This window comes from Falco cherrug, chromosome 5, assembly GCF_023634085.1.
Source record: "Falco cherrug isolate bFalChe1 chromosome 5, bFalChe1.pri, whole genome shotgun sequence".
NCBI classification, from domain to species: domain Eukaryota; kingdom Metazoa; phylum Chordata; class Aves; order Falconiformes; family Falconidae; genus Falco; species Falco cherrug.
This window is the reverse complement of record NC_073701.1, coordinates 37,514,056-37,537,777: the sequence shown is the minus strand read 5'-3', so window position 1 is coordinate 37,537,777 and position 23,722 is coordinate 37,514,056. Positions and strand designations below refer to the sequence as shown.

The 23,722-nt window shown below is 37.1% G+C and overlaps 2 protein-coding genes across 11 annotated transcripts in view; both read left to right on the top strand.

The window, feature by feature from the left end:
• The window catches only part of ATF7IP (activating transcription factor 7 interacting protein), a 114,025-nt gene that overhangs the window by 70,579 nt on the left and 19,724 nt on the right, over nt 1-23,722 (top strand). For 7 of the 10 annotated variants that reach the window (XM_055712546.1, XM_055712549.1, XM_027808386.2 and 4 more), the window contains exons 4-11: nt 3,821-3,966; nt 5,138-5,275; nt 7,135-7,200; nt 7,907-7,980; nt 8,499-8,587; nt 9,918-10,553; nt 12,143-12,210; nt 13,665-13,883. In XM_055712546.1, the coding sequence (XP_055568521.1) occupies nt 3,821-3,966; nt 5,138-5,275; nt 7,135-7,200; nt 7,907-7,980; nt 8,499-8,587; nt 9,918-10,553; nt 12,143-12,210; nt 13,665-13,883 (1,436 nt within the window). The remainder of the gene's footprint in view (nt 1-3,820; nt 3,967-5,137; nt 5,276-7,134; nt 7,201-7,906; nt 7,981-8,498; nt 8,588-9,917; nt 10,554-12,142; nt 12,211-13,664; nt 13,884-23,722) is intronic. The other 3 variants (XM_014281656.3, XM_005441292.4, XM_055712550.1) reach the window with 2 other exon arrangements.
• On the top strand, nt 13,890-22,745 carry LOC129736249 (uncharacterized). The gene has a single exon (XM_055712551.1). It carries the CDS (start codon nt 13,974-13,976, stop codon nt 15,105-15,107), a length of 1,134 nt encoding a protein of 377 aa, XP_055568526.1. The 5' UTR covers nt 13,890-13,973; the 3' UTR covers nt 15,108-22,745.

The following is a 23,722-nucleotide window of genomic DNA, read 5'->3' as shown; positions in this document are numbered from 1 at the left end:
AATGTTAAAACTAATATGTTTCACTGGTGCCATATGTTAAAAACAGAATAATTGAGGTTGGAAGGGACCTTTGGAGATTATCTAGTCCAAATCCTCTGCTCTAAACCAGGTCAACTAGAGCAGTTTGCTCAGAACAGTGCCCAGACAAGTTTTAAGTATCTCCACAGATGGAAATTCCACAGCCTTCCAGTGTTCCTCTTCCAGCGTTTGACCACGTTCGCAGTTAAAAGTTTTGATATGTTTGAATGGAATTTCCTGTGTTTCAATTTACGTCCAATTCTTTCGTCTTTTCACTGGTACTCACTAAGAGTCTTGTTCTGTCTTTTTTTACTCTTCATCCTTCAGGTAATGTACTCACATTATAAAATCTCCCCTAGCAGCCTTCTCCAACTGAACAGTGCCAGCTGTCATTTCCTCATATGAAGATTTTAGTGTTGGTACCAGTATAATCTGCTGGTGTATGTTACTAGTGACAAGCTCCAAATGGACTTTGTGCTGCTAATCACAGCTCTTGGAGCCCAGCAGTTGAGCCAGTCCATTTATCCAGCCCATACATGAGTTCATCTCTGAGGATGTTTTGGTGTCAAAAGCATTACTAAAGGTAAAGCATCCACTGCTCTCCCATCATCCACCAAGCCAGTCATCTCATCATAAAAGGCTGTCAGGCTGATGAAGCATGATTTCCCCTTTATAAATCCATTCTGACTCTTCCCCAGTGCCTTCCTCTTAATATGTTTAAAGACAATTTCTGGAATTACTTGCTTCATCATGTTCCCAGGGATTGAGTTGAGGCTGACCATCGCGCAATTCCTCAGGTCTTTCTTGCCCTTCTTGAAGATTAGAAGAAAGCAAATGTCACTCCAGTCCTCAGGATCCTCCTGCTATTGCCACAACCTTTCAGGGATTGAGAGTGGCCTTGCAGCCACCTCAGCCAGCTCCCTTGGCACTTGTGAGTGCATCACTCTGGCTTGGATGGACTTGTGTATGTCCAATTTGTTTAAATGTTAACTCTGCTTCTTCACTGAGAGCAAGTCTGCCCTTGTTCCAGACTGTCTCACAAGTCTCAGGGAGCTGGCATTGCTGAAGGCAAGTCTTCTCATTAAAGTCTGATGCAAAAAAGCATTGAGTGCCTGGGCTTTTTCTGTGTCCTTTTGTCACTTGCTCCCCTGCTTCATTCAGCAGGGGGGATGTATTTTCCCTAGTTTTCCTTTTGCTGATGGTATACTAGTAGAAGCCTTTCATGTCCCTCACCAGATTCAGCTTAAGGTGAGCTTTGGCTTTTCTAACCCTGCTCCCACCCATGTAGTGCCTTTATTTTTCTTGTAGGTCACCTGTCCCTAGCAGATGGGGGCCTCCACCCCCTACAGGCAGGGAGCCATTTGCTACTGATAAACGGTGCTACTGGATGGCTCAGGCGTGGCCAGTTCAGATATTTCACTGGGCACAGCTCTCAGCCCCATATCTGCTGTGAGGACACTGAACTAAATCTGTCATTGTCCTGTACATCTGCAGGCAGAGCGGGAGCTGCTGTCCTGGTGCTTCCAGCCCTTGTCATCACGGGAATCTCCACTTCCCATCTGGATAAGCTCAGGCTCTGACTGTACCTCCTTTGGTACAGCTGGGGGTTGCAGTTCTTGAGGCCTCAGGATCTTGGGGTATATCCAGTCAGTCTGTCTGTCATCATTTCTGATGCTGTGCCATCCCCTGACCTCCTTCCATAGCTCTTCTAACTTGGCAACACAGCTCTTTCACTAGGTTGCATCTTCTGTAGCCAAGAAGCTCATCTGTCAGCCAGAATAGGCAGCCCTAGATAATCCCTGCAGCGCAAGACTTGCAAAACCATATCTTCCCCCAAAATAGCTCAGTGTGGGTGGAGTCTCTGACATTACCAGTAGAGTTGTTCTGTTCCGCTGGCTGCTGGGAGACCACACTATGTGCCATGTCACCACTATTACTGAATGCAGGGACCATTCCCCTTCTGTGCACCCTACTGTGCAAAGGCCTATGTTTGTTAGTTGCTCTTTGAGAGCTGCACTCTAGCCCCAGCAGTAATACAGGCCTCTCATCGTACCTACTGAAAGGGTGTTTGAGCATCCATAAGGAGCCAGCTGGAACTGAAGCACAGAGCACCCTTTGATTAAGAACAGCTGATGCAGCTCATCAGAAGCTGCTGGAGTTTTGTAGAAGTCACAGCCTTGTTTAGGTATCCTTTCCACTAGTAGTAAGCAGCCTGAAGCTCTTCAAAGAAAATCTAACTGCAGTAAAATTAGATGTTAGCATCTGCTTAAGAACAAATTAACTTGAACATTAAACATGTTCTGTAAAATATGTAAATAGCTCTTGCATGTAACAAACTATTTGTATTATTCAGTGGTTAGGCATTTTCTAAACAGACTGATTGGAAGTAGGAAAGAATTGTATGGAAGATCCTAATAAACTTGTCTTCAGTAGTCTGGGACTAGTGTTCTAACTATTCAGATTTTTCCTTTTATTCCTGCAAGTTTTTCTGATGGATGGAAGAAAGCTGGAGATGTAGCTTCTTTTTCTACCCACCCCCCTTCATTTTCACACTGTCTACTTGAATTCTGGGTAAAAAAATGAAAAACTCATACCTTAAACATTTATACTTTTTTTAATAAATATGATTTGTAAATATTTAGCATTCTGCAAATGTTTATGAAGAGCCCCATGGCCCTGTAAAACTTAACTAACATTTAACCATGTATGCTTTCACAGACTTTTAAAAATAACCTAGGTTGTCATGCAGATTTTAAAATACTACCTTTAACTTTTAGTACATTAGTGCGTTTTAGTGCAACTCTTAAAAACAACAAAGTCTGAAAACATCAGAAAACCAGATCAGACTGAAGCCATCAGAAATCTAACCATCAAAGTAATCAGATTATAAGAAATTAGTGAAGTTAGAAATAAGTCTTGCAGTGTATGTAATACAAGTAAAGAAAAAATGGCAGTGGAAGATAATTATTTGTTATGCTGTTTCAGTCTCCAGTGAATCTTCATTGATGTACTACTAATTCTGTCTTTCTGTATCATCCTCAAGTTTGGGGCTGGGGGCTGTGGTCTTTGTTTTGGTGGTGGTCAGGTTCCACAGTATGCTGTGTAGCTCCCTTCCTGATAATGTACCTCTGCTTCTTGTTTCGTATGTGGACCTCTAGAGGACACACTGCCAGGAGCTAGAGGAGTGAATGAGGTCTCTTTTGTGCTTCATCGTTGTGTTGAAAATGACTTTTATAATATAGTTCTGAGCTGGTTCTTTTGTTAGATTTCTACTTTCTTTCTTATCCAAGAAGTAAAAAAAAGGTTTGAATGTTTTTTCAGTCAGGGATTGGATGTATAGGTTAAAACTTATGGCAGATAGAGAAAGTTCGTTGCTGACACAGCCAGAATGAGATGTAGTCTTATTTGGCTGTAATCCTGAAAAGAGGATTTCTTTTTCAGAGGAGGGTTTTGTTTTTCTTCTCAGAAGCCATATTTCATTATAGGATGGTGCTGGTAGGTGCAGGAAGAACAGGAGGCAAGTTCTGGGGAAGGGAATGGTGGTACTGGAGCTATTCTGCATTTGGGGTGATGATTTGCTGAATCATAAAGCAAACTAACTAATGAAGCAGCAAGGACCAAAGGGCCTGTTGTTCTGCTTTGATGTCATCAAACATCATGTTTTCCCAAAGGCTTTCTTACGTGTTTCATATGGAAAAACTTAAACTGGGGACAAAAGAAACTTCATAATAATCACAGCATTCCTCAGATACCTGTTTTTTTTCAAGAGTTCCTCACAAGCAGTTGTATCCAATCGTTCCAGGTGAAGTGTCAAGGAGAAAGCGTTCCAAATCTGAGGATATGGACAGTGTTCATTCTAAACGTCGTCGGTACATGGGAGAAGATTACGAAGCAGAGCTCCAAGTAAAAATTACAGCCAGAAAGGATGTTGACCAAAAATTACAAAAGGTAGAATGGATGTGCAGAGCAAAGTTGGCAAGCACACACCTGTCATTTGTCTTACTATGTGTGAATTTAGCTATCCTTCCCCCACACTCTCCCTGCCCCTCACACCCCCACCAAACACTTTCTCTTTTTTGTGGTTGAAAATTGAACATAAATCAAATAACAAATGTGGCTTAATTCATATAAAGTCCTGTATAGCCCTACTTTCAAGAATAGACCAAATATTACATTTGAAATATGTTACGTTTGAAATGCGTTAAATAGTTAAACTCTTCAGTCTTATGTGACTATAGATTGAGAATCTTAGCAAAGGAGGTGTTTCAGCATGGTAGACATTTATATGTGGCACTTTATGTCCCTAGGCAGAAAATCTGTCTCCAAACAAGTACAATTGACATACATTTTACAGATTTTTTTATAGAGCTGTTATAATTGCCTGATTGCACTATTGGCATGTAAAGAAACTTACGGTCTTGAAAAAAAAAATGTTCCATTCTTCCATTAGGTAGTTAGCTAGTGTGTGTTGTAATTTCATTTATGTAGGATGCAGAAAAATGAACCATATTTGTTGCTTGTTTGTTTTTGTTGCCTAAGGAAAAATTTTCACTGCAATCAGTAGAGGGTGGGAGAAGAAATTTAAATAAGTATATCAAGTAAATTTTGTGGCAATCGGTCTCTTTCCATTTTTAGCTTCTGCAACAAAAGCAGTACTGCATTTCTGCCACAGGAAAATGTATCTCAGAAATAAAATTTTGATGAATGTCTTTAGTTTCTGTTCTTTGAATACCAGTGTCCCTCTCGAGAACAGAAAAGTAAGAGGAAAAAATAATTTGTATGAACACAGCACTTCATGAAAATCTCTTCTGTTGTTAAGGTTCTTACATGTGATAAAGTTTTGTACACTTACCATACTGCAATGAAATTAATTTCTTGAATTAATGGCAAAGAGGGACTATTTATATTTGCCAAAATCAGATGTAGAAACTTTCCTTAACTGCAACCACATGCTTATTGGTGACTATAGATACATTTGATTGACAGGGGACAGCCATTGTCATTGTTCTGTTTGTAGCAGGATACTTGTTGAAGAGTTGAGAATGTTTTCATAGATGATCTCTCAGATTCTGGGATTGCATTGTTTTTTTTCTTTTTTTGTTTTATAATGATTTTGCAGGTTATCCAGAGACTGTTAGAAGAAAAACTTACTGCTTTACAGTGTGCTGTATTTGACAAGACTCTGGCAGACTTGAAAACCCGAATAGAGAAAGTAGAATGTAACAAGAGGCATAAAACTGTGCTTACTGAACTACAAGTGAGTGTTTGTGTGTTGAACTGCATGCTGGAGTCAATTTAAAAAAATAAGCTCCTTAACATCTAGTATTAAGTCTCTTGTAGTTGTCAGTAGGGAAGCTGTTTTAACTCCACAAAGGAAAGAGGGGGAGAGCAGCAAATACTAATGTTGCTTTTGAGTTGTAAAATTCTCTTCCCTACTCAGAAAGAAGCAAACAACCAATTAATCATCAAAAAACTTGAAAGCAAATCTTCCTTCTGGCAAACTGAATTTTTAGCTGTTAGGGAACTGCCTTTCCACTCTTCCATTCCATTTAGACATTCTCCAAATTTAGAAATTCTTCAAAGATACTTCTTCAAAAATATATTTTTATATTAGATTTTAGGTACTAGAAAATATTTTAGATGCTAGAAAATATCTACTGCCTCTATGAAGCTAGAAATTTGCTTAAAAACAAAAAAGTGCAGAAAGGAGAGGACAATAGCACTGGATTTTATAGAATGTTCAAACAAGGAAACATCACGTGATACCTACCTCCAGAAACTGATTTTGTTCTAGCAAGGAAATAAATAGCTAGTGTTGAACACAGTACACTTTCTTGCATTCTTTGTAGCAATGAACGTATGTAGTGGTGACATGTGGAACATCACAAAAATAATTTTTGAGGTGGCAAGGACAATTAAGAGCTTATGTCATAACTAATTCAAACAAGGCCATTTTACTTGCAACATAAAGTGGAGTTTGCCAGACCAGTTTGTACTGCATAGCTCTTTCCCCTTGCTACCCCAGACATTTTATGTTACTTTTGTTAACAGCTTAAGACTTTCAGTATACTTGTTTGTCAGTGTCTTTAGCCGTCTAACATCTAGTGTCAGATTAACATCATAGAAGGCTGTGATTGTGTTGATGTTAATATAGTGGCAGTCTAAGCTTACATGGTTTTATTTGCAAGGTGCTCCAAAACAGCTCGAGGTTGTAAAAGGTAACAGAAATTAAAATGTAATTTAAGGCAGACTATAATTGTAGCCTGTCATATTGCTTTGTGAAAATGTGAAAGAGGTGAGATTTCTAGATGGACCAGCTCCTTTTAGATAAAAAGTTCTGAAATCATGGTATATGAAACTTGCCAATTTTTTTTTTTAAATTCCATTCTGCTAGTGCTCACCTAGTGTTTTTAGGAATTCTTAAAAAGAATTTAACTTCTTTCCGTGGAGGAGAAAAAAACCAAAACACCTGCTTAGAACAAGTGGCACAGCTACTGCCTCCAGAGTAAGTCAGCCATCAGAACTGCAACCTAGACAAGGTACATTAGGATCTTGTAATGATGAGGTAATTACTGAAAGAACGGTCACCAAATAGTGTATCGAGGGAAGCACAAGAGGTAAAAACGGTGCTTAAGAAGATAATGAACCTGACAGCTAAACATCAAATATCTGACAGTAAGACGTGTGTGATATGTAGTGTATCTCTGAGAGGCAAAAATAGGATAAATGGGGGAAGACAAAATAACATAAAAAGCAAAAAGGGGTGCATTTTTCAATATGGTTGATACAAAAGGCATTAAAACAGGTGCTCACAGTTGCCTTAATTCTTGCAGAATATTGCGTGAACTTCTGAAAGATGGATTGTTTGTGTAGCTGTGAATAGGAAGGAAAATAATTCAAGTTGTCTGTAAGATACCTTGTTTGTGATACATGTGTATTTTTCTGTTGCTCTGAAGTAATATAGTTGTACTGTATTTCAGAGAAGAGTTACTTCCCCTGATACGAAAATAGCCTTTGACTTGATTTCTTAATTATGTATCTCTTACTTTGTATAATCATTTTGATGGTTCTTGGGGAGGATATTTATGAGTTTGTTTTCATCTTCTTCCCATTTAGGCTAAAATTGCTAGATTGACAAAGCGGTTTGGAGCAGCCAGGGAGGACTTGAAGAAAAGACAGGAAGTAAGAACTAGATTTGTTATGTTTGTTTTTCTGAGTTAGCCTAAACCTTGTGTGAAAAACGAAGAAATTTTACATGCAGAAATAAATGACCTGGTTGTTCAGTGGCATTCACAAAAATTTGTCTTGTTTGATTAAAGGCAGTGATATGAAAGAATAGTCTTAACATCTGTTATGTAATTTTGAATTGTACAGAAGGTTTTTTAGGTATCATTGATGTGAAAGCACCATAAATGGTATGTAAATAAATCTAACTTAGTGCAATATGAAGAGTACAGAGTAAGTAAGAGTGAGTCCCAGTTAATTGCATTTTGGAGGGGGAGGAGGGGAGAGGAATGGATACAAACAATAGTATTTCTCTATGTCTAGAATATTTTGGATTAATTAATGTGAAGAAGTGGAAGCTATAAGTCCATTAATGTTCAAGAAGAAATTTTTACGCTCATGCTATACAAACCTGAAGGCAAGTGACTTATAAAAAGGGAGGATGTAGGAGTGGGAGGCACATAGGACCAAGGAGGTTTTGAGGAGTTGTAAAACATGTCAAGTTCTCCTGCAGTAGTGGCTCCAGAAAATCTGTATCTCACACACAAATGGATGAATATGAAATACAATGAAAGCATAAGTTTGCAAGTTGACTTACGGTTGTTTTGTTGTGGCTTCTCTCCCCTTGGTGTTTGTGGTTGTGTTTTGGTTTTTTGTTTTTTAGAATTCACCAAATGCACCTCTGTCTCCAGGGAAAGCAGCAACTGACACTGCAAACACAAATAATGTGACATATCGGTAAGCAAACCACATCACTGTGACCATGTTAAAAATCTGCAGTAGGACACTTGAGATACCTGATGTATCCCTATATTTAATATAATACCCTATATTTTATATTTTTAATTAAAATGCTTTTCCTTCATTGCTTTTCAATTGTAGAATTCTGGTTTCTTTCACAGAAGTCATAAATAGACAGTATTGAATCTATTCTTAGGTAAAGTGAGATGAGTGGTGTTTCAGTAGTTAAAAAATAATAGATAAAAATGGAAGTTTAATTGCAAGGAAGGGAAAATTGTCATGGTGAAGGCAAACTTGGTGCAAGCGCTTAAAAATTTACAAATAATTCTGCATAATTTTTTTTTGTAGGGGAATATCCAAAGTTAACTTGCATGGGGGGCAGAAAATAAGTGGGTTTAGAAAAGCTCAGTTAAAAGAATAGCTGTAAAATAAGGGGGGAGTTCATCATTGTACTGTTAATAGTTATGCTTGGTGTGGCTCAATGAGAAATGCTAACTGTATCGTTTGTTCCCTAGACATGCTGGCACAGTGAGACAGATGCTAGAGTCAAAGAGGAATATAGGAGAGAGCACACCGGGAACTTCTCAAGCCCCTGTGAACGCTGGTAAGAAACTGCCTATGAACTGTAAACACACTTAAAAGTTTTATTGGTTCCCATTAAATAAGTAACTAGTGGAGCAAAACTGGGGTTTATGATTTTTTTTTTTCTTTTCTGACATCAAAAAACACTGGTTTTATCTCCCTACCACATTACCAGTTTATATTTGTGAGGTGTGCTTACCAAGTAAAGGGGAAAAAATGTGTTTATTTGGCCAACCAGACTGTGTGGGTAACAGAGATGCTTCAGCAGACTGCTTGCGGGGTATGGCAGCAAAACTTGCATCTTTTAGTTTCTGAGAGATGAAACACATGGCTCGTGGGCCATTTTTTGTACTTGATCATAGTAGGATGCTGATATCTTCCCCTCTGCCTAATGGCTACAGAAGTTGAGAGGGGAACTAAATGAAGTCATAAGCCTCATTTCTTTAATGGAATCTAGTTGGAAATTGGTATTTCTAGACTAGAATTTTATAAGGAATGTAGAATCAAACCCACTATTAATGACATTAATTGTGGTCATACCATCCTTGCTTTTAAAAATAGTTTACCTAACACTGAATGTTGAATCTCTTCAACTGAATCATCTAATAGTAGGCATATCCTGACTTTCTGTAGTGTATTATGCTTCTGATCTTTTGATGTAATCCAGGAACTTTGTCACATAAAAGCGAGTATCTTCTCTAACACATTAATCCTTGGTTTCAGTAGAACCTTCTGGCTATAGGTTTCTACCTATACAAAGCAAGTTAGTCAAAACTGACTTGGCTTTTCTTGTGTCAAAGGACCAGTTGTTCGATCATTTCTGTAACTAGTGTTTAAAATGCTATATTTCGTGTGTTTTCAACAGTTAAATCTTGGAGTCTTCTTCAAACCTGTTTGTGTCACAGTTCTTTGTATATCGTATTTTTTTGGCATTTATATATAGTTTGTTCAAACAGAAATACGTTATTGACTGTGTCTTTAACTAGGCTTTTGAATTTCAGAGTACTCACCAGAAAAAGAGTATCTATAGCCTTTCTTTTCAAAAAAAGTTAATTATTATACCATGTGTTTCACAGAATCATAGAATGGTTTGAGTTGGAAGGGACCTTTTAAAGATCACCTAGTCCACCACCCCCCTGCCATGGGCCAGGACATCTTTCACTAGATCAGGTTGCTCAAAGCCCCATCCAGCCTGACTTTGAATACTTACAATGATAGGGCATTCAAACTTCTCTGGACAACATGTTCTGGTGACTTACCACCTTCATCATAAATCATTTCCATTTGGAGTGTTGGAGTGAAACTTCCCACTCGGTTCAAATACTTTTTTTTTTTTTTTTTTTTTTGTGTAGTGCCAGCTTCTACCCTTGCTGCTCCTCCAGCAGTTGCCAGTGGACATCCTAAGCCTCAGACTCCAGTGACTTCCACGAGTTCTTTGACAACAGTTCTTCCCACAGCTAACACTGCTACAGTTGTAGGCACTAACCAAGTGCCCAGTGGCAGCACTCAGTCAGTGTCTGTCTCGTTGCAGTCTTTGCCTGTAATCTTGCATGTACCTGTTGCAGTGTCATCCCAGCCTCAGCTCCTGCAAGGCCACACAGGGACTTTGGTCACTAACCAACAGTCAGGCAGCGTTGAATTTATATCCGTACAAAGCTCATCCACGGTTGGCAGCCTTACCAAAACTACAATGTCTTTGGCACCAGCTAACCCAACTAAACCAAATAACAGCCCATCTGTGCCCAGTCCTGGTATTCAGAGGAACTCTCCAGGCAGTGCTGGGCCAGTAAGCACAACGTTGGCAGTACAGGCTGTTACTACTGCACATCCTGTTGCCCAGGCCACAAGGACTTCTTTGCCCACAGTGGGTACTTCAGGACTTTATAATGCTACCAGCAGTCGAGCCCCCCTACAGATGAAGATTCCTCTCTCTGCATTTAATAGTACAGCTCCTACTGAACCTCCCACCATTACGGCACCCAGAGTTGGTAAGTTATGCTTGAATGTTGACACTGGGAAAGGAAAATAGTTGTCAAAGGGAAAATTACACTCCTGTGGAAATCTGTGAGCTTATTTTACTGATATGTTTCTCCTGCGTTGTCTTTCTGTTGAAATTGTCAAGATCAAAATCATCTGTCATAGATGTGTCTCAGCCATTGTTGAAAATAATCTCTCCTTAGAAGGAGTCAGCAGTGTGGCTTTGTAAGCTTTTGTTTTATTTAGAACTTTATTTATATAATTCCTAGCACGAAGTCAGAAACTCCTATTTTACCATTAACAATTTGGTATTTATCTTTAATACAGTCTCTCAAAATATTGTGACTGCCTTGCTAAGCAAAGACATACTGAAAGGAAAGTATAATCACTAACTTTTTTTTCATAATGCTTAAAAGTAAATAAAATGAGAGCAAAACGCAACTGAATACTAACCTAATCCCAAAGTAGTACATTTATTGTACTTAAAATTAAGTCTCTGAACACAATGAATGTTCAAATAACAGTATCGAGACTTAACTATTTTAAAATACTTTCTTTCCATCTTTGGCCATGCCGTGATGATTTTCTGCATTTCTGATTGTACATATCTTGAAAATTTTTTTCTAAGAGGTCCTTGAGGTTTCTAAGTGAATCGGAATTACAGCATGTTTCTCGCTGGCACAATGTAATGTTAAAATGAACTGAAGCAGAGCTTGACATCGAAACTAGTTTTATTTCTCCTTCCGATTTCTAAGTTACCTGTTTTAAAATGTCTTCTGTAGAGTTGGACAGCTTTGTATTGATTTTTAGCTCTAAAGCTAATATAATCATTATAACAAAACATAAAAAGGGTTGTGACACATGAGGCACAGTGACCAAAGGAAGGGCCTATGTGCATCTAAAAAATGTGCCTCATTTTATGCAGTCCACGTAGCCTTAGTGTATACCCTAGTGGTTTTCTCATCAGAATTTTGAAACACTGCTTTGAGCCAGCACTGTTGCTCATAAGCTCTGGTTAAACTGAAGTGAGAACAGAGAATTTGGATTTAGATGTCTACATCAAATATTCAAGCAACTTCTGTTTAAACTGCTAGTTTAGATATGTGACTGAGCTAATAAATATACTCAGTCTGTCTGGATAAATTCTCAGTTACGTATTTTGCAGTCTGTTTAACCATCCATTGTTCAGTCAATTCTTTGTACAAAAATGTTGAAAAATTTTAATATTTTTCAATTTAATACCTTGTCAGCTTACATAGGGAGGAGAGGTTGAAGTTACGCTTTGTCCTCAGATAGGCAAGTAAAGTGATCATAAAGTATTTTGAATACACTGTATTCTTTCAAGGAAGGGAACATACACTGCTTCTAGGCTGGAAAGTGCTGTTTTGGTTTTCTGTATTGTCTGTTCCCTCTGAAAAATTATAGTAATCAAGCTTTTGAATACTTACAATTGAAAATTAGGGCTGAAAAATGTTAAATGTGCCACATACTGAATGTCTAGTATCAAACAATTTCGAATATTGGCTCCAAATTTGTATAGTGGATAGCAGTATTAAGTACTGATTAGATACTGCAAATGAACAATTTCTTGACCCCTCAGAAAACCAGACAAGCAAGCCACCAACAGATACTTCGGCAAACAAGCGAACTGCTGAGGGAACAACACAGGTAGGTTGCTGATTTTTTTCTATATAAAATTCTAAAGTTACAATCCACAGGAGAAAAGTTCTTTTACCTTTATTGCTCATAATGAAACAATTTTAGTTTCTTTTTTTGTGCCATCCTTTCTAGTTTCTGTCCATTTGTATTTTTCTTCTTCCTCTGATCCAGAGTATTACTTGAAGCATGAGCTTCTGATAGTCTTTTCAGAAGTTTTCTGATGGGGTTTGTGTAAGCAGATGTGTTAGTAATTCGGGAGCACCCTAAAAACTTGTCTGATAAAACAGAGCAAACGTACAAAAGAAAATTCTGCCCAGTTTTTGTCTGAAGGGCTCGAACTTAAAGCTGTACAAATATTTTGTAAATTATTGCAGTGCTCTCATTTCCACACTAATCCAGAAGTTAAGAAGTATTTGAGTTCTAATATTGCTTTGCCGTATGTCATAGAAAAAAGAAAAGGAAAAGAAACTTTCTACAGGAATAACTACTTCATGATAAAAGAGAACTTGCATTACTTCTGGATTGCTCTTCTAAAATTTGTTGCACTTGCTTTGAAATTAAACTATTTATAATTATTATAATAAATTTTCTTTCTGCGTACAGATATTTCACAAAGCACCTCATACTTACATTGCTGTTAACTGGCAGTCGTTTTATTAAGGAGAATAAAACTAATTTCTTCTAGCCAAAATTTCCATATTTAATAGCGTTTCAAGGTACAGTTAAATCTGAATTGTATTTTAAAGCAAGAAGAAAACATACTGGACAAGATTCTGTCTTTCACCTGTCACGGAAATAGTCTGGTAAAGATAACCAGTATTGCAGAGTCTAAACTATGCTTCACTCTACCTATTTATTAAGGCATTTCATAAAGAATGGCCGTTTGGAACTTCATTTTTCAAAGATACCTGTGGATTATAGCTATTAAAACATTTGTCAGTACTTGATATATAGGAAATTCAGTACCAGAATGTATGACAGATGTACAGTTTTAAGATCTAATTTTCAGTATAGGATGCGTATTTTGGGATTTTTCTTCTTCGGTAGAGCCTGAAACCCGGAAAAGATTTTGGAAAAACATGATTGTGTGTGATAGCGGTACTTAGCAATGGAAGGTGAGCAAGGAGGAGGGAAATAAAAGACACATGATGCTTTCCGGTTTTCAGTCTTCTGTTACAGCATATGTTTCTAGGTTTGCTTTAAGTCAAATCAGTTAAAGCATGTGTAATGCCATGGTTAATAAAGAAGGACCTGATGCATTTTAATTGGCTAGTGAGGTATGGAATTGTCATGCCATATCATATGAAAAATCCAGTTAATGCCACCTGCTTTTTGTTATGTAAAATCCAAAATATTATGTATTACTCCGCACTTCACAGCTCTCAGATCAAAAAGTAGTTCGCTGTGTGCCGTATACCTGTGGCATATTTGATGGTACAACTTTGATCAATTGTTTCAAAAAGCAGTTGAAACAGGAAGAGACTTCATCAGAAAATAAAGAAGCAGTAGAAGCAGCACAGACGAATTTTAACTTCCCCGAGGATGTCCTTTTTGGCTTGGAGGAAGAGGAAGAGGATGCTAAGAGCATCAAAAACACCCACAAGCAGACTGGCTGGGCAGCTAACCTATTAAAACAATGGCTGGCCAAAAATGGCAAGGATCCTAGCTTTGAATTGGTCCCAGTAAGTGAACTCAATGATATCTTAAGAGAGTTTTATTATACAATAAGGAATCATGATGGGAATACCTACAGTGTGGCAAGCTACAAGTCCATGCGTGCTGGCTTAAACCGGCATCTCAAAATGCCACCTTATAATCGTCAGATTTGCTTAATGAAGGACAAAGAGTTTGCTAGTGCAAACATGGTATTTGTGAGCGTGCTGAAGATGCTACGCATGCAGGGAAAGGATGAGACTCACCACCATCCTCCTATAGCTGCTGAGGACTTACGTAAGATTAAACAGTCTGGTGTGCTGGGATTGCACAGTCCACTGGCGCTCGTCAACAAGGTGTGGTTTGATTTGCAGTTGCATTTTGCCAAACGAGGGAGGGAAATTTTAAGAGATCTGGCTCCAGATGCTTTTGTTGTTGAGAAGGACAAGAATGGGCGTCGATACGCTATGTTTAGGTATCCTGGCAAAGGAAAAAATGGAGAAGATCCTCATAAAATGGGTAAAATGTATGATATGCCAGGGGACCCAAACTGTCCTGTTTTATCCCTGGAGCTTTATTTGTCTAAGTTGCCTCCGGAGCCCCCTGCCTTTTACCTGCATCCTTTAAAGCTAACGTCAGAGCAAATGCAAGAACAGCCTGTCTGGTACAAAAGAGAACCGATGGGTGTGAACTACTTAGGTACCATGATGCCCAGGATAAGTGTGGCAGCCAGGCTCTCTCAACGATACACCAATCATTCTCTCCGAACTACCACCATCCAGCTACTGTGTGAAGCAGGACTGGGGCCTAGAGAAATAATGGCAGTGACAGGCCATCGCTCCGAGTCTGCTATTAGACACTACTGGGGAGCTGCAGAAGTACGCTACAGGGCTTGGTCAGATACAATGGAGAATAACACCCCCAATTACCTATATAGCAAGATCCCAAATGAAGTGATAAAAGAATCACTATCTGGTGCCTCCACCTCTTCTATAAACCATGTTGTTCTAGAACAAAGCAAAATTTTATTCCCTAAGAAATCTGTGGTGCCACCTGGCACTAATTGTGTGACTTTAGTCCCTGAGGGACACCCAGCTCTGAATTTCAAAAGCCCTGTCCCGGTGAACCACAGTTCCAAGGTGTTTATCCCCAAGAGCACGGCCAGTGGGAGCCTAACTGCCAGTCCCCTTCAAGGCTGTTGTAATGAACCTGTCTTTATAAAGCGTGTGATAAAACAGGAACCAATGACCTGATGCTTCTGTAATGGAACTGATTTCAAATGAATTGCTAAAATGGAAAAATTAACAGATTTGTTTTTTCACTTGGTCTACTAAGAAAATTTCTTAATGGTCTAGTTCAGCAAGAAGTATCCTGTTCACACTCCTGAAGTGAGCTATGGAACAGAAACTTAAACAGAGTAGGGCTTGGAGTTTGTATGACAGTGTGGCAGCTGGGACTCTCCAAGTGGCTGTGCAGAGCTATTTTAAAAAAAATTAAAGAAAGATATTGATTTCCACTTAGCTGAAGAGCTATGCTTTCTTCACTGAGTGCATGGCTTTTATATTTTGTGAAGAGTGTGTTTATTATAACATTCTGTGCCTGCTGGCACTAATGTAGCATCCTACAAATCAAATACTTGATTACTAAAGAGCACGGAGAAAGTAGAAGCTGAATGAAATACGCAGATACACTACAAATACATACATATGCATGAAAACACCTGGAATTGCTTGACTGCTGTCACCCTCTCTGTTCAAATTATTATCGGACCTACCAGAGAATTGTGCCTTTTTTTGTTTGGTTGTTTTTCTCAAACGTTCTTCTAAATTGATTCTTTCTGTGAGCTACAAATTTTTATTGCAGGTCTTTCCTTTTCCTATCTAATATTTCTGGCTAAGATTTTAGTCATTCTGTTCTCCAAAGGCACTAGTTGATACAAATTATATTAAAATCGGGATCTCCAGTTGTGCACGAAATGGGGAAGACGTTCTCAAAAGAGTTGAGGACAGGTTTGTTGCTTAAATGGCAAGTAATTAGAGTTGAAGTGTTGTCTCTGTATGTTCTTAGCTTGTGAGAGGATTTTTTTGTATTTCCTCTCACCTACCCTTTCCATTACATTTCACATTGTCTTTGCAGTATAGTCTTTGTCAGTATAGTATGATTCACAAGCAGCACATCCTGTTCTTCCACACCAAACCCGATCCGAATATTTTGAGCTTTAACTTCTTCAGATTAGTTCCCTGTAGTAAACTGATCCTATCACTACATTTTCCATAGGAGATTTTTACAGATCAGAATTTCTCAGGATAGTGGATGTGAATTTTGTCAGAGAAATGAGGCTGTAGTTTTAAAGGTTCTTTAATGAAAAAAAAAAACCTAGTTTGTCTGCTATTCTGTGCCATAATTTTTGTCAGATTCTGACAAATCTAGTATCTTCCTGTAAGTAAAAATGGAAAACTGGTCATCAAATCACAAATTATGGTAGGTCCACTTTGGAAGAAGAAAGAGTGTAGTATTTAAACCTGTTTTCCATTATATTAATTACAAAAAAATAAGAATGGCTTTGTCTTTTTGAAATCTGTGTGCATGTGTGTGTACACACATGTCCACACACACAGTTTGTCATACTAAGGACTTCACTGGAAGTGTTCATGTTGCTCAGCAGTGGACAAAATAGAGAAAAATCCCAGCTGAAATAAAAAGTGGATGGTGATAAACTCTTTAATTCTGTGGAGGACTTCCTTGCTGGGAAAGGCTTTCAAATAATGAATGAGATTTATCACTTTGTTATAGTCTGAACAGAGGACTTGATGCCTGAACTTTAGTTTTGATCTTGGCTGATAATGTTTACCTTTGTGGCCTTGGGTAGGTTATTCATACTTACTGCATCAATTTTCCAAAGTGTGAGACGAGCACAGTGTTCCATTTTTTGATGAATCATGTTAACGATTAAAAGGATTTGAAAGTGCTGTAATCATCGTACATATTGTGTTTACAGGTTTTTATTTGCTGATATGATGATTGAGGTAGTTGATCAGATAGAATTGTTAATATAAAAATTACTTCTGCACAATCCTGTAATTTCTTAGTTGCAGCATTAAATTACAACATTGATGACTACAGGAAGGAAATAATGGATCCAGGATTATCACTTTGTCAAGCCTAGAGTAAATCAAATGGAAATGGTAAAGAAAGTAATCCTTTCTAACAGCTATAAAGAAGAAAAATTGAAAAAAACAAAGGGCAGAAGTTCTCAAAATACAGGAGAACTATGCAGTAACTTATTCTAGGATATTTTAAAGTAATGTAGTTTTCCAAATTTCAGGATTTATAGAATTCAGAATTCAGCCAGACTGGCAAATTTAATTTCTCATTTGAAGAGATTTATTCCAAACTCCACAAAATATTCCCGTCTTCATCTCAGGTGATTGCTTGTTCAGGCATACTGGCATTGAATATTTATCCTGCAGAAACAAGAAAAGTATTTTGCCAGAAGATGATTCTATTTTGTTGCCTCTTGCTGCATATTTGGGACCAGAGCATGCCCTGCTGTGGTCCCAACTGCATCTAGGTGACTTAGTGCAATAGCATATTGCTAATTGTTTCATTCCTTAATGCAAATCTAGTTGGTGATTTAAATGGAAAAAAGGACTCTTTTGGCCAATCTGGGCATGTCCCTGATGCTTTTTAATTATCATTTGGCTTTTAACTTGAATTTCATTCTGTTGGCTCATGATAGGGTATTTTTGGCTTCTCATTTGTTAAATTCTAATTCTATTGGCACCATTTATACAATGTTCTCTTACAACCTTCACCTTCATTTTGAACCTGATACTTCAAAGCTACTGACTGCAGTATTACTACCTAATTATTTTTGTATGGGAGACATTTTTTTTTGAAAATGAGAAAAAAGCATTCCTGGTGTGGGCTGGAAGTGTTACTGCTTCACAGGAGCTGGAGTCAGTGTTCACTAAGCTTTCTGCTAATATCTGATTAATTGTAATCAATAGAACATATTTCTAACCTTCCAGAACCAAAAAATCTTTCTCCTGTTCCCACTCCCACCCAAAGTGTTAAATGACTCTTTCCTACACGTATTTTCTTTCTAGAAGTGCTGAAGCAGGCAAGCAGAATGGGTGTTTTGCTGCTTTTGTAAAGTCAGCTTTGGTTATGTGTACAGTAATATGGGGAGCAGGGGGTCTTTTTCCCTTTTTTTCCTCCTTTTTTTCTTTTTTTTTTTTATTTTTTAAACTGTGAAATAAGATTTCAAGTCAGTCCTGTTCATTGCAGTACACGTTATGCTGTATGAATATTATGAATTCTACCAAAATGGACATGAATTGGACTCCTTAGTGGCAGTATAAGCAGAGAACTTCAAACAGCAGGATAACTGAGTTTCTGAGTGTGGTTTTGTTTTTTTTTCCTCTTTCCACTATAGGTAAGGCATGTTGGTGAACCAGCAGGTTAAGTTGGTTAAACAGTTAAGACAAACTGTTTGTCTAAACTTCAATTTAGATTTAAGCTGTAAACTTAACACAAACTTGTTAATCATTTAAAATTCACTTGAAAAATCTGAATAAAACAAATACACTTTGAAAGAAATCTATCATCTGTCACTTTTGATTTTTCTGTTTAGATCTTTTCCTAAAATAGTCTATTTCAGTTGGGGAGAAAAAACCCAACCACCAGTACTTAGCCTTAACTAAGTCAACTAAACTAATTTTTTCATTAATCACTACCATACATTGATTAAATTCCATTTCTCTTGATGGAGATTACTCTGAAAACAGTGGGGAATGACTGGAACCTAATATAATACAACCATATGTTTAGCTTGGCATCTAATTTTCATAGTGAAGCTTTGATATTGGTGCTGTAAATCTAGAACTTGTATTTTCTGTGCTTTTTCCTGGTAAGTTTGGAAATCTCTGCTTTTACTTCAAGGAGTACCCTAATTACTTTTTATTTTTATGAAGTTGGCACAGTATCTTATGGTATGTTAATTATTTTTTTTATTCTTTTATTGCTATTTAAGTAATTCATCCCCACCATAAGGTACTGTGATCTACAGTGTGGGAGATCTAGAAGGGTAAATGTTTTATACTATGTGCACCTTCTCTGTGACCCTGAAGAGCTCCATTGTGCACGGTGTCAAGTAACTGAAGGCACTGGAAGATTGCTTTGAAACTTAATGTTGTCTTGGTTTTGTTGTGATTTTAGTCTGGTACATCTCTTGGGTTATCCTGAACTATACAGCTTCTAAATAGTTGTATATTGTTTAGATCAGTATACTCAAAGTTTTCAGTAAGCAGCTTGGACATATGATTTTGCTGTATGACTGCTTCTCCTTTTCCAGCCTTCCTCTGCTTCTTGCTCCAGAAGGAATGGCCACAGGGATGCAGGAGGGGACATCTTACTATGTTTGTGTTAGTCTCTCAACTTCAGCTTTTTTCTGCATACACAGAAATTTAAGGTTTATTATTCAATCCCAGTCATTTTACCAATAGCCATTCCAGTGCCTCGGGTCCTAGAATTGCATTTCTGAAGACATGACAAGGACTTTTAATGTGTTGGGGTAAATATTACTGTTACAGAGGCAAAGGTGTTTTTAATTATATAACAGATCTTTAGAATGGTTTTTAAGTATTTTATTATGAATCCCAGTTATAGATACAGGATCTATATATATTATATATGATATATAAATATAGCTATGGTATACCGAGAGACTCTATGAAAGCAATTTTTATTACGTTGTGACATAAAATAACTGAACACATTTGAATGGGGTTGGATGTGTTAAAAATGGCTGGCATAAAGTCAATCTGTTCAAGAGTGATTACATTATATTTACTAAAACACCAGGTCAGGTGAATAGTATTTTTTTCCCTGTTCCCCACTCCAGGTGCGCCTTATGCTCTTACAGAGTAAATCTTTTTTCAGTCTAAATTTCATCTGTGCATTTTGCCTTTTCAGCTAATACTAGTTTTTTTTAAAAAAAAAAAAGTAAATCCACCAGTGTTGTATCCATTTCTCATTTTCTGACATGCCTTGATTTGTTTGGTTGAACTACAGTTTAATTGAAGCTATTTTGCTGACTTGGAAATTCGTCTGGTAAAATGTTAATCAAGTACACTTATAACTCCTATCCCTTTGCTTTGTAATGTGTAATAAACTTTGTGACTGTCTGTTGGGAAACAATGTGAACAAAGTGGGTATGTCAGCCTACAATTTATAAGCAGCTATTAAGTCTATGTTGTTGAAGCATTCTTGATTAATATGTTTCCTTGCATTTCATGGTTTTGTCACTGAAAATAAACATGCATAATTATATATGTAAAATGGGCTACTTGATTTTTGTCTCTGACCCTGGGGTTATGTTTGTGCTGTTTAAAATGCAACTAGCTGTCATCCGTGAGGTGGAACCTTTGCCTGAGACTAATTGTAAATCTAAATTACAAAGATGTTAGCAGGAGGACAGTTGAAAAGATAAATTAAAAAATAATAATAATAATCTGAAGAATTCCCAACAGGACATCACATAGCTGAATTGGGTAGTTGTTGTAAGGAACAAAATTCAAGTGAATCCATTCTTGTATGACTTCTAAAGTGATTTGGCTGTCCCCGAGAGCTTATCTATGTTACCTAAACCACTTCCAGTTACTATGAGCAGCTTTCTGTAAGTAAATATACTTGTGTTTTGTAGGCTTCAATTTGTCATTTGGAGCAAAAAATTGGAAAGGAATACTAAAACAATCTAACTGATGATGTCATAACACCAGATGTGGATAATAGCTTTTAAAAGCGACATTAAACTAATTAGGAAAGGGATATAAATATATTTGCTGATTAATAAGGTGATCTTCCATCATCCAAGATGGACATCCCACATAATACTGTTGGGAAACTGTCAGTGGGCTTTGGGGAAACAAGGTATATGTCTCACCTTAAGAGTAAAAACCAGTAGATGTACATGTGTGTGCATGCATGTATGTATGTTTATTATATACCCTTTCAGCTGTTTGAGGAAAACCAAAATCACAGCAGTAGATAAATACTTCAGGCATTTTATCATGTTCCTTTATAGCTTTTAGTTGGAATTATGATTGGTGGAGCCTAAACACGAATCTCTTGATAGACTTCTGAATTTATGAATCTTACTAATAGGGGTAGCAGAGCCAATATCTACTCTTTGTACTAAAGTAATGAGAGGGTATATAATACATAGGGATTACTAAGACTGGTTATTCTTTTTTTTTCCCCATGCTTGTATTGTTCTTGTTCTGTAGGAAGTGTTGCACAGTACCAGTTAAGGATAAGTGGAACAGAGCAATCTTGTAAATGCAATACGTAAAATGTCTGTTAATAGTGTTTGAGTGTAATACAAGTATGCAATCACACAGTTAGCAAAACATATATTGCAGCCCTGTGAAATTTTGCTTGTGCAAACTATGATCTTGGTAAACCTCTAACTTTATTGCATTAATGTTTTCATTTTTATCATGGTAAGACATGGCAAATACATTTGGTACGTGTTCAAATAAATTTTCATGACAGCTTTTCAAGGCTGGGATAATTATTTCAATTCTGTGGGAGTTACTGCATTGGAAAAAAAATAACTGTTGAGGAGTGATAAGTCTGACATTAAGGCAGTTAATGACTGGAATATACTCAAAAATGTGTTTAAAAAAAATTTTTCCATAGCTGCTTAGACTGCTTGAAATTTGTAGTTCTGTGTATGGGTGACTAAAAACATAATATGGGCCTTATAATTATGCATACAAACACAATATCACTACCCTCCCCAAACACACCCCATTCCCAGAACATTTTTTTAACATTGCTTTCCATAATTTAAGATCAATTTTGCTATTATATAACGCCTTGGTGCGTCATGTATGATTGTGGTGGTGTGATCCTTCATGGACTGTCTGTTTTACAACCCCCAGAATTGTTTCTGTTTTGATACTGTAGAAACTGTTAATAATAAAATTGTCTGCACTGTGTCATTGTACCACACATGATCTTCAGAATTTTGATCTTTACTACCCAGGAATTAATTTTTATTTTGCACTGTATTTTTGTTGCATTTTCCCACACACACTTCATTTGTCACTTCTACATACTGAAATTTGCCTTTTTGAAAAGCAGGTGGCATTACAATGAATAGCATTGCTATCTCTATGTGATGAACTGAACCATGGCGTTATATAATACCAAAACCTTTTTTTTAATTGTATGTATTATATATGAATAGAGAAGAGCATACTCAGAACTTTCTCCAAAATACCGACATACACCTTTTGGTTTTTCATGTTGTAGAATACATGTGCGTGTTGGTGTATGTGTGCTGTTACACAAAATGATGTAACAGGTAACATTTGCTGTTCAGTTTGAGTTTTAGAGATTTCCTTCCCGATTTTGTTCAGTAGTTTGCCGTTGACATGTATATGCTGTGGTGATGTAACTACTACTTCCTGTGTGAAATTTCAAAATTTTAGTTACAGTGGGAGAGACCTCCTTTTCTCAACATGATGTCTACTGTATGTGCTTTGGCCTTTAAATTCAGTCTCTTTGCTTGTATTTGTTTTCCTCATGGAATTGGACTAGCTTTTTTTCCTCCCATCATCCCCAACCCTTTTTTCTTTCTTTTCAAAATTACAAATTATACATCAACCTAATCGCAGCAGTGCTGATCTGAAAACATTGCTTGATAGCAAAACTAAGATGATATTCTTTCTCTGCTACAGGGTGTTTTACAACAGTGTAAAATGGTCTCAGTGCATGGAAAAACATAAAAAGATAGTAGCTGGTCTCAATCTCCCTACTTTCCCAGAGGCAGACGAGTAAACTGCTTCAGAGTCACTTCAACACCAGAGACAGCTCTTTATTTTATTAAGAGGCTGATTCCTTTCTGTTTTTTCTTTTATTAATTTAATGTTGACTAGTGTGTAGAATAATTGTTAGATACTGAAGTCAGTGACATACGGGACATAATGACAGTCTTCCAAAAGAAGAAAGTTCATTCTTAATTATAAAGCCTTTACATTAGTTTTACTGCAAATCTTCACTGTGACTTCAGCTTCAGGTGACACTGTTCACTGTGTTTATGCACTTTTAACAAGTTCCAGGATTTTTATTACCTCTAAGAACTTTTTTCTATTACACTTCTTTTTTAAATTTCTCTAATACCCGTATGGCATTGGTTCTAGAAAGTCACTGTACCATTCTTTTCTTCCTCAAGGGAAAATGTATTATTGCTGATTGTTCCTAGCACTTCTTCCCATAAGTATATCTTACTTGTCAGTGCATCTATTTCTCAGCACTTTCTTTAATTGTTAAAAAGACTTTAGTGGTTGGGATTGGAAGAAAGCAGCTGTTATGTTGTTACAATATGTGCAGTAGAAAATGCATGAAATTCCGAGTATAGGTCATTTTTACCAATCTTTTGTAAAAAGCCCGGAACTGAAGCATAATTACTGTAATATGAATAGAGATTTTATGTACAAAAATCAAACAAAGTCTGTTTCTAGTAGTTTTCATGGTTAAAAAAAATCTGAAAATATTACTGAGAAGAATCAGTACTATATGTCACTTTTCAGCAAAAATGTTGCAACTACTAGAACACGCAGAAATACCAATTTCTAATACTAATTTAAGTGAGAAAAATGCACAAATATGAATAATTGCATCAAACATACTTTTCATTATTTTATCTTCCATATGCACTATAAAGCAGTTTACAGTCTGATTGATTAAGTGGTGTTTAGAAGATGTTATGACTTGGCCTCTGTTTCAGGACTTAGCAGGTTTCACTTCAGATATTTGAAAGGGATGAGGATTTACTTTTTTGATTTTGCCCCTGTTG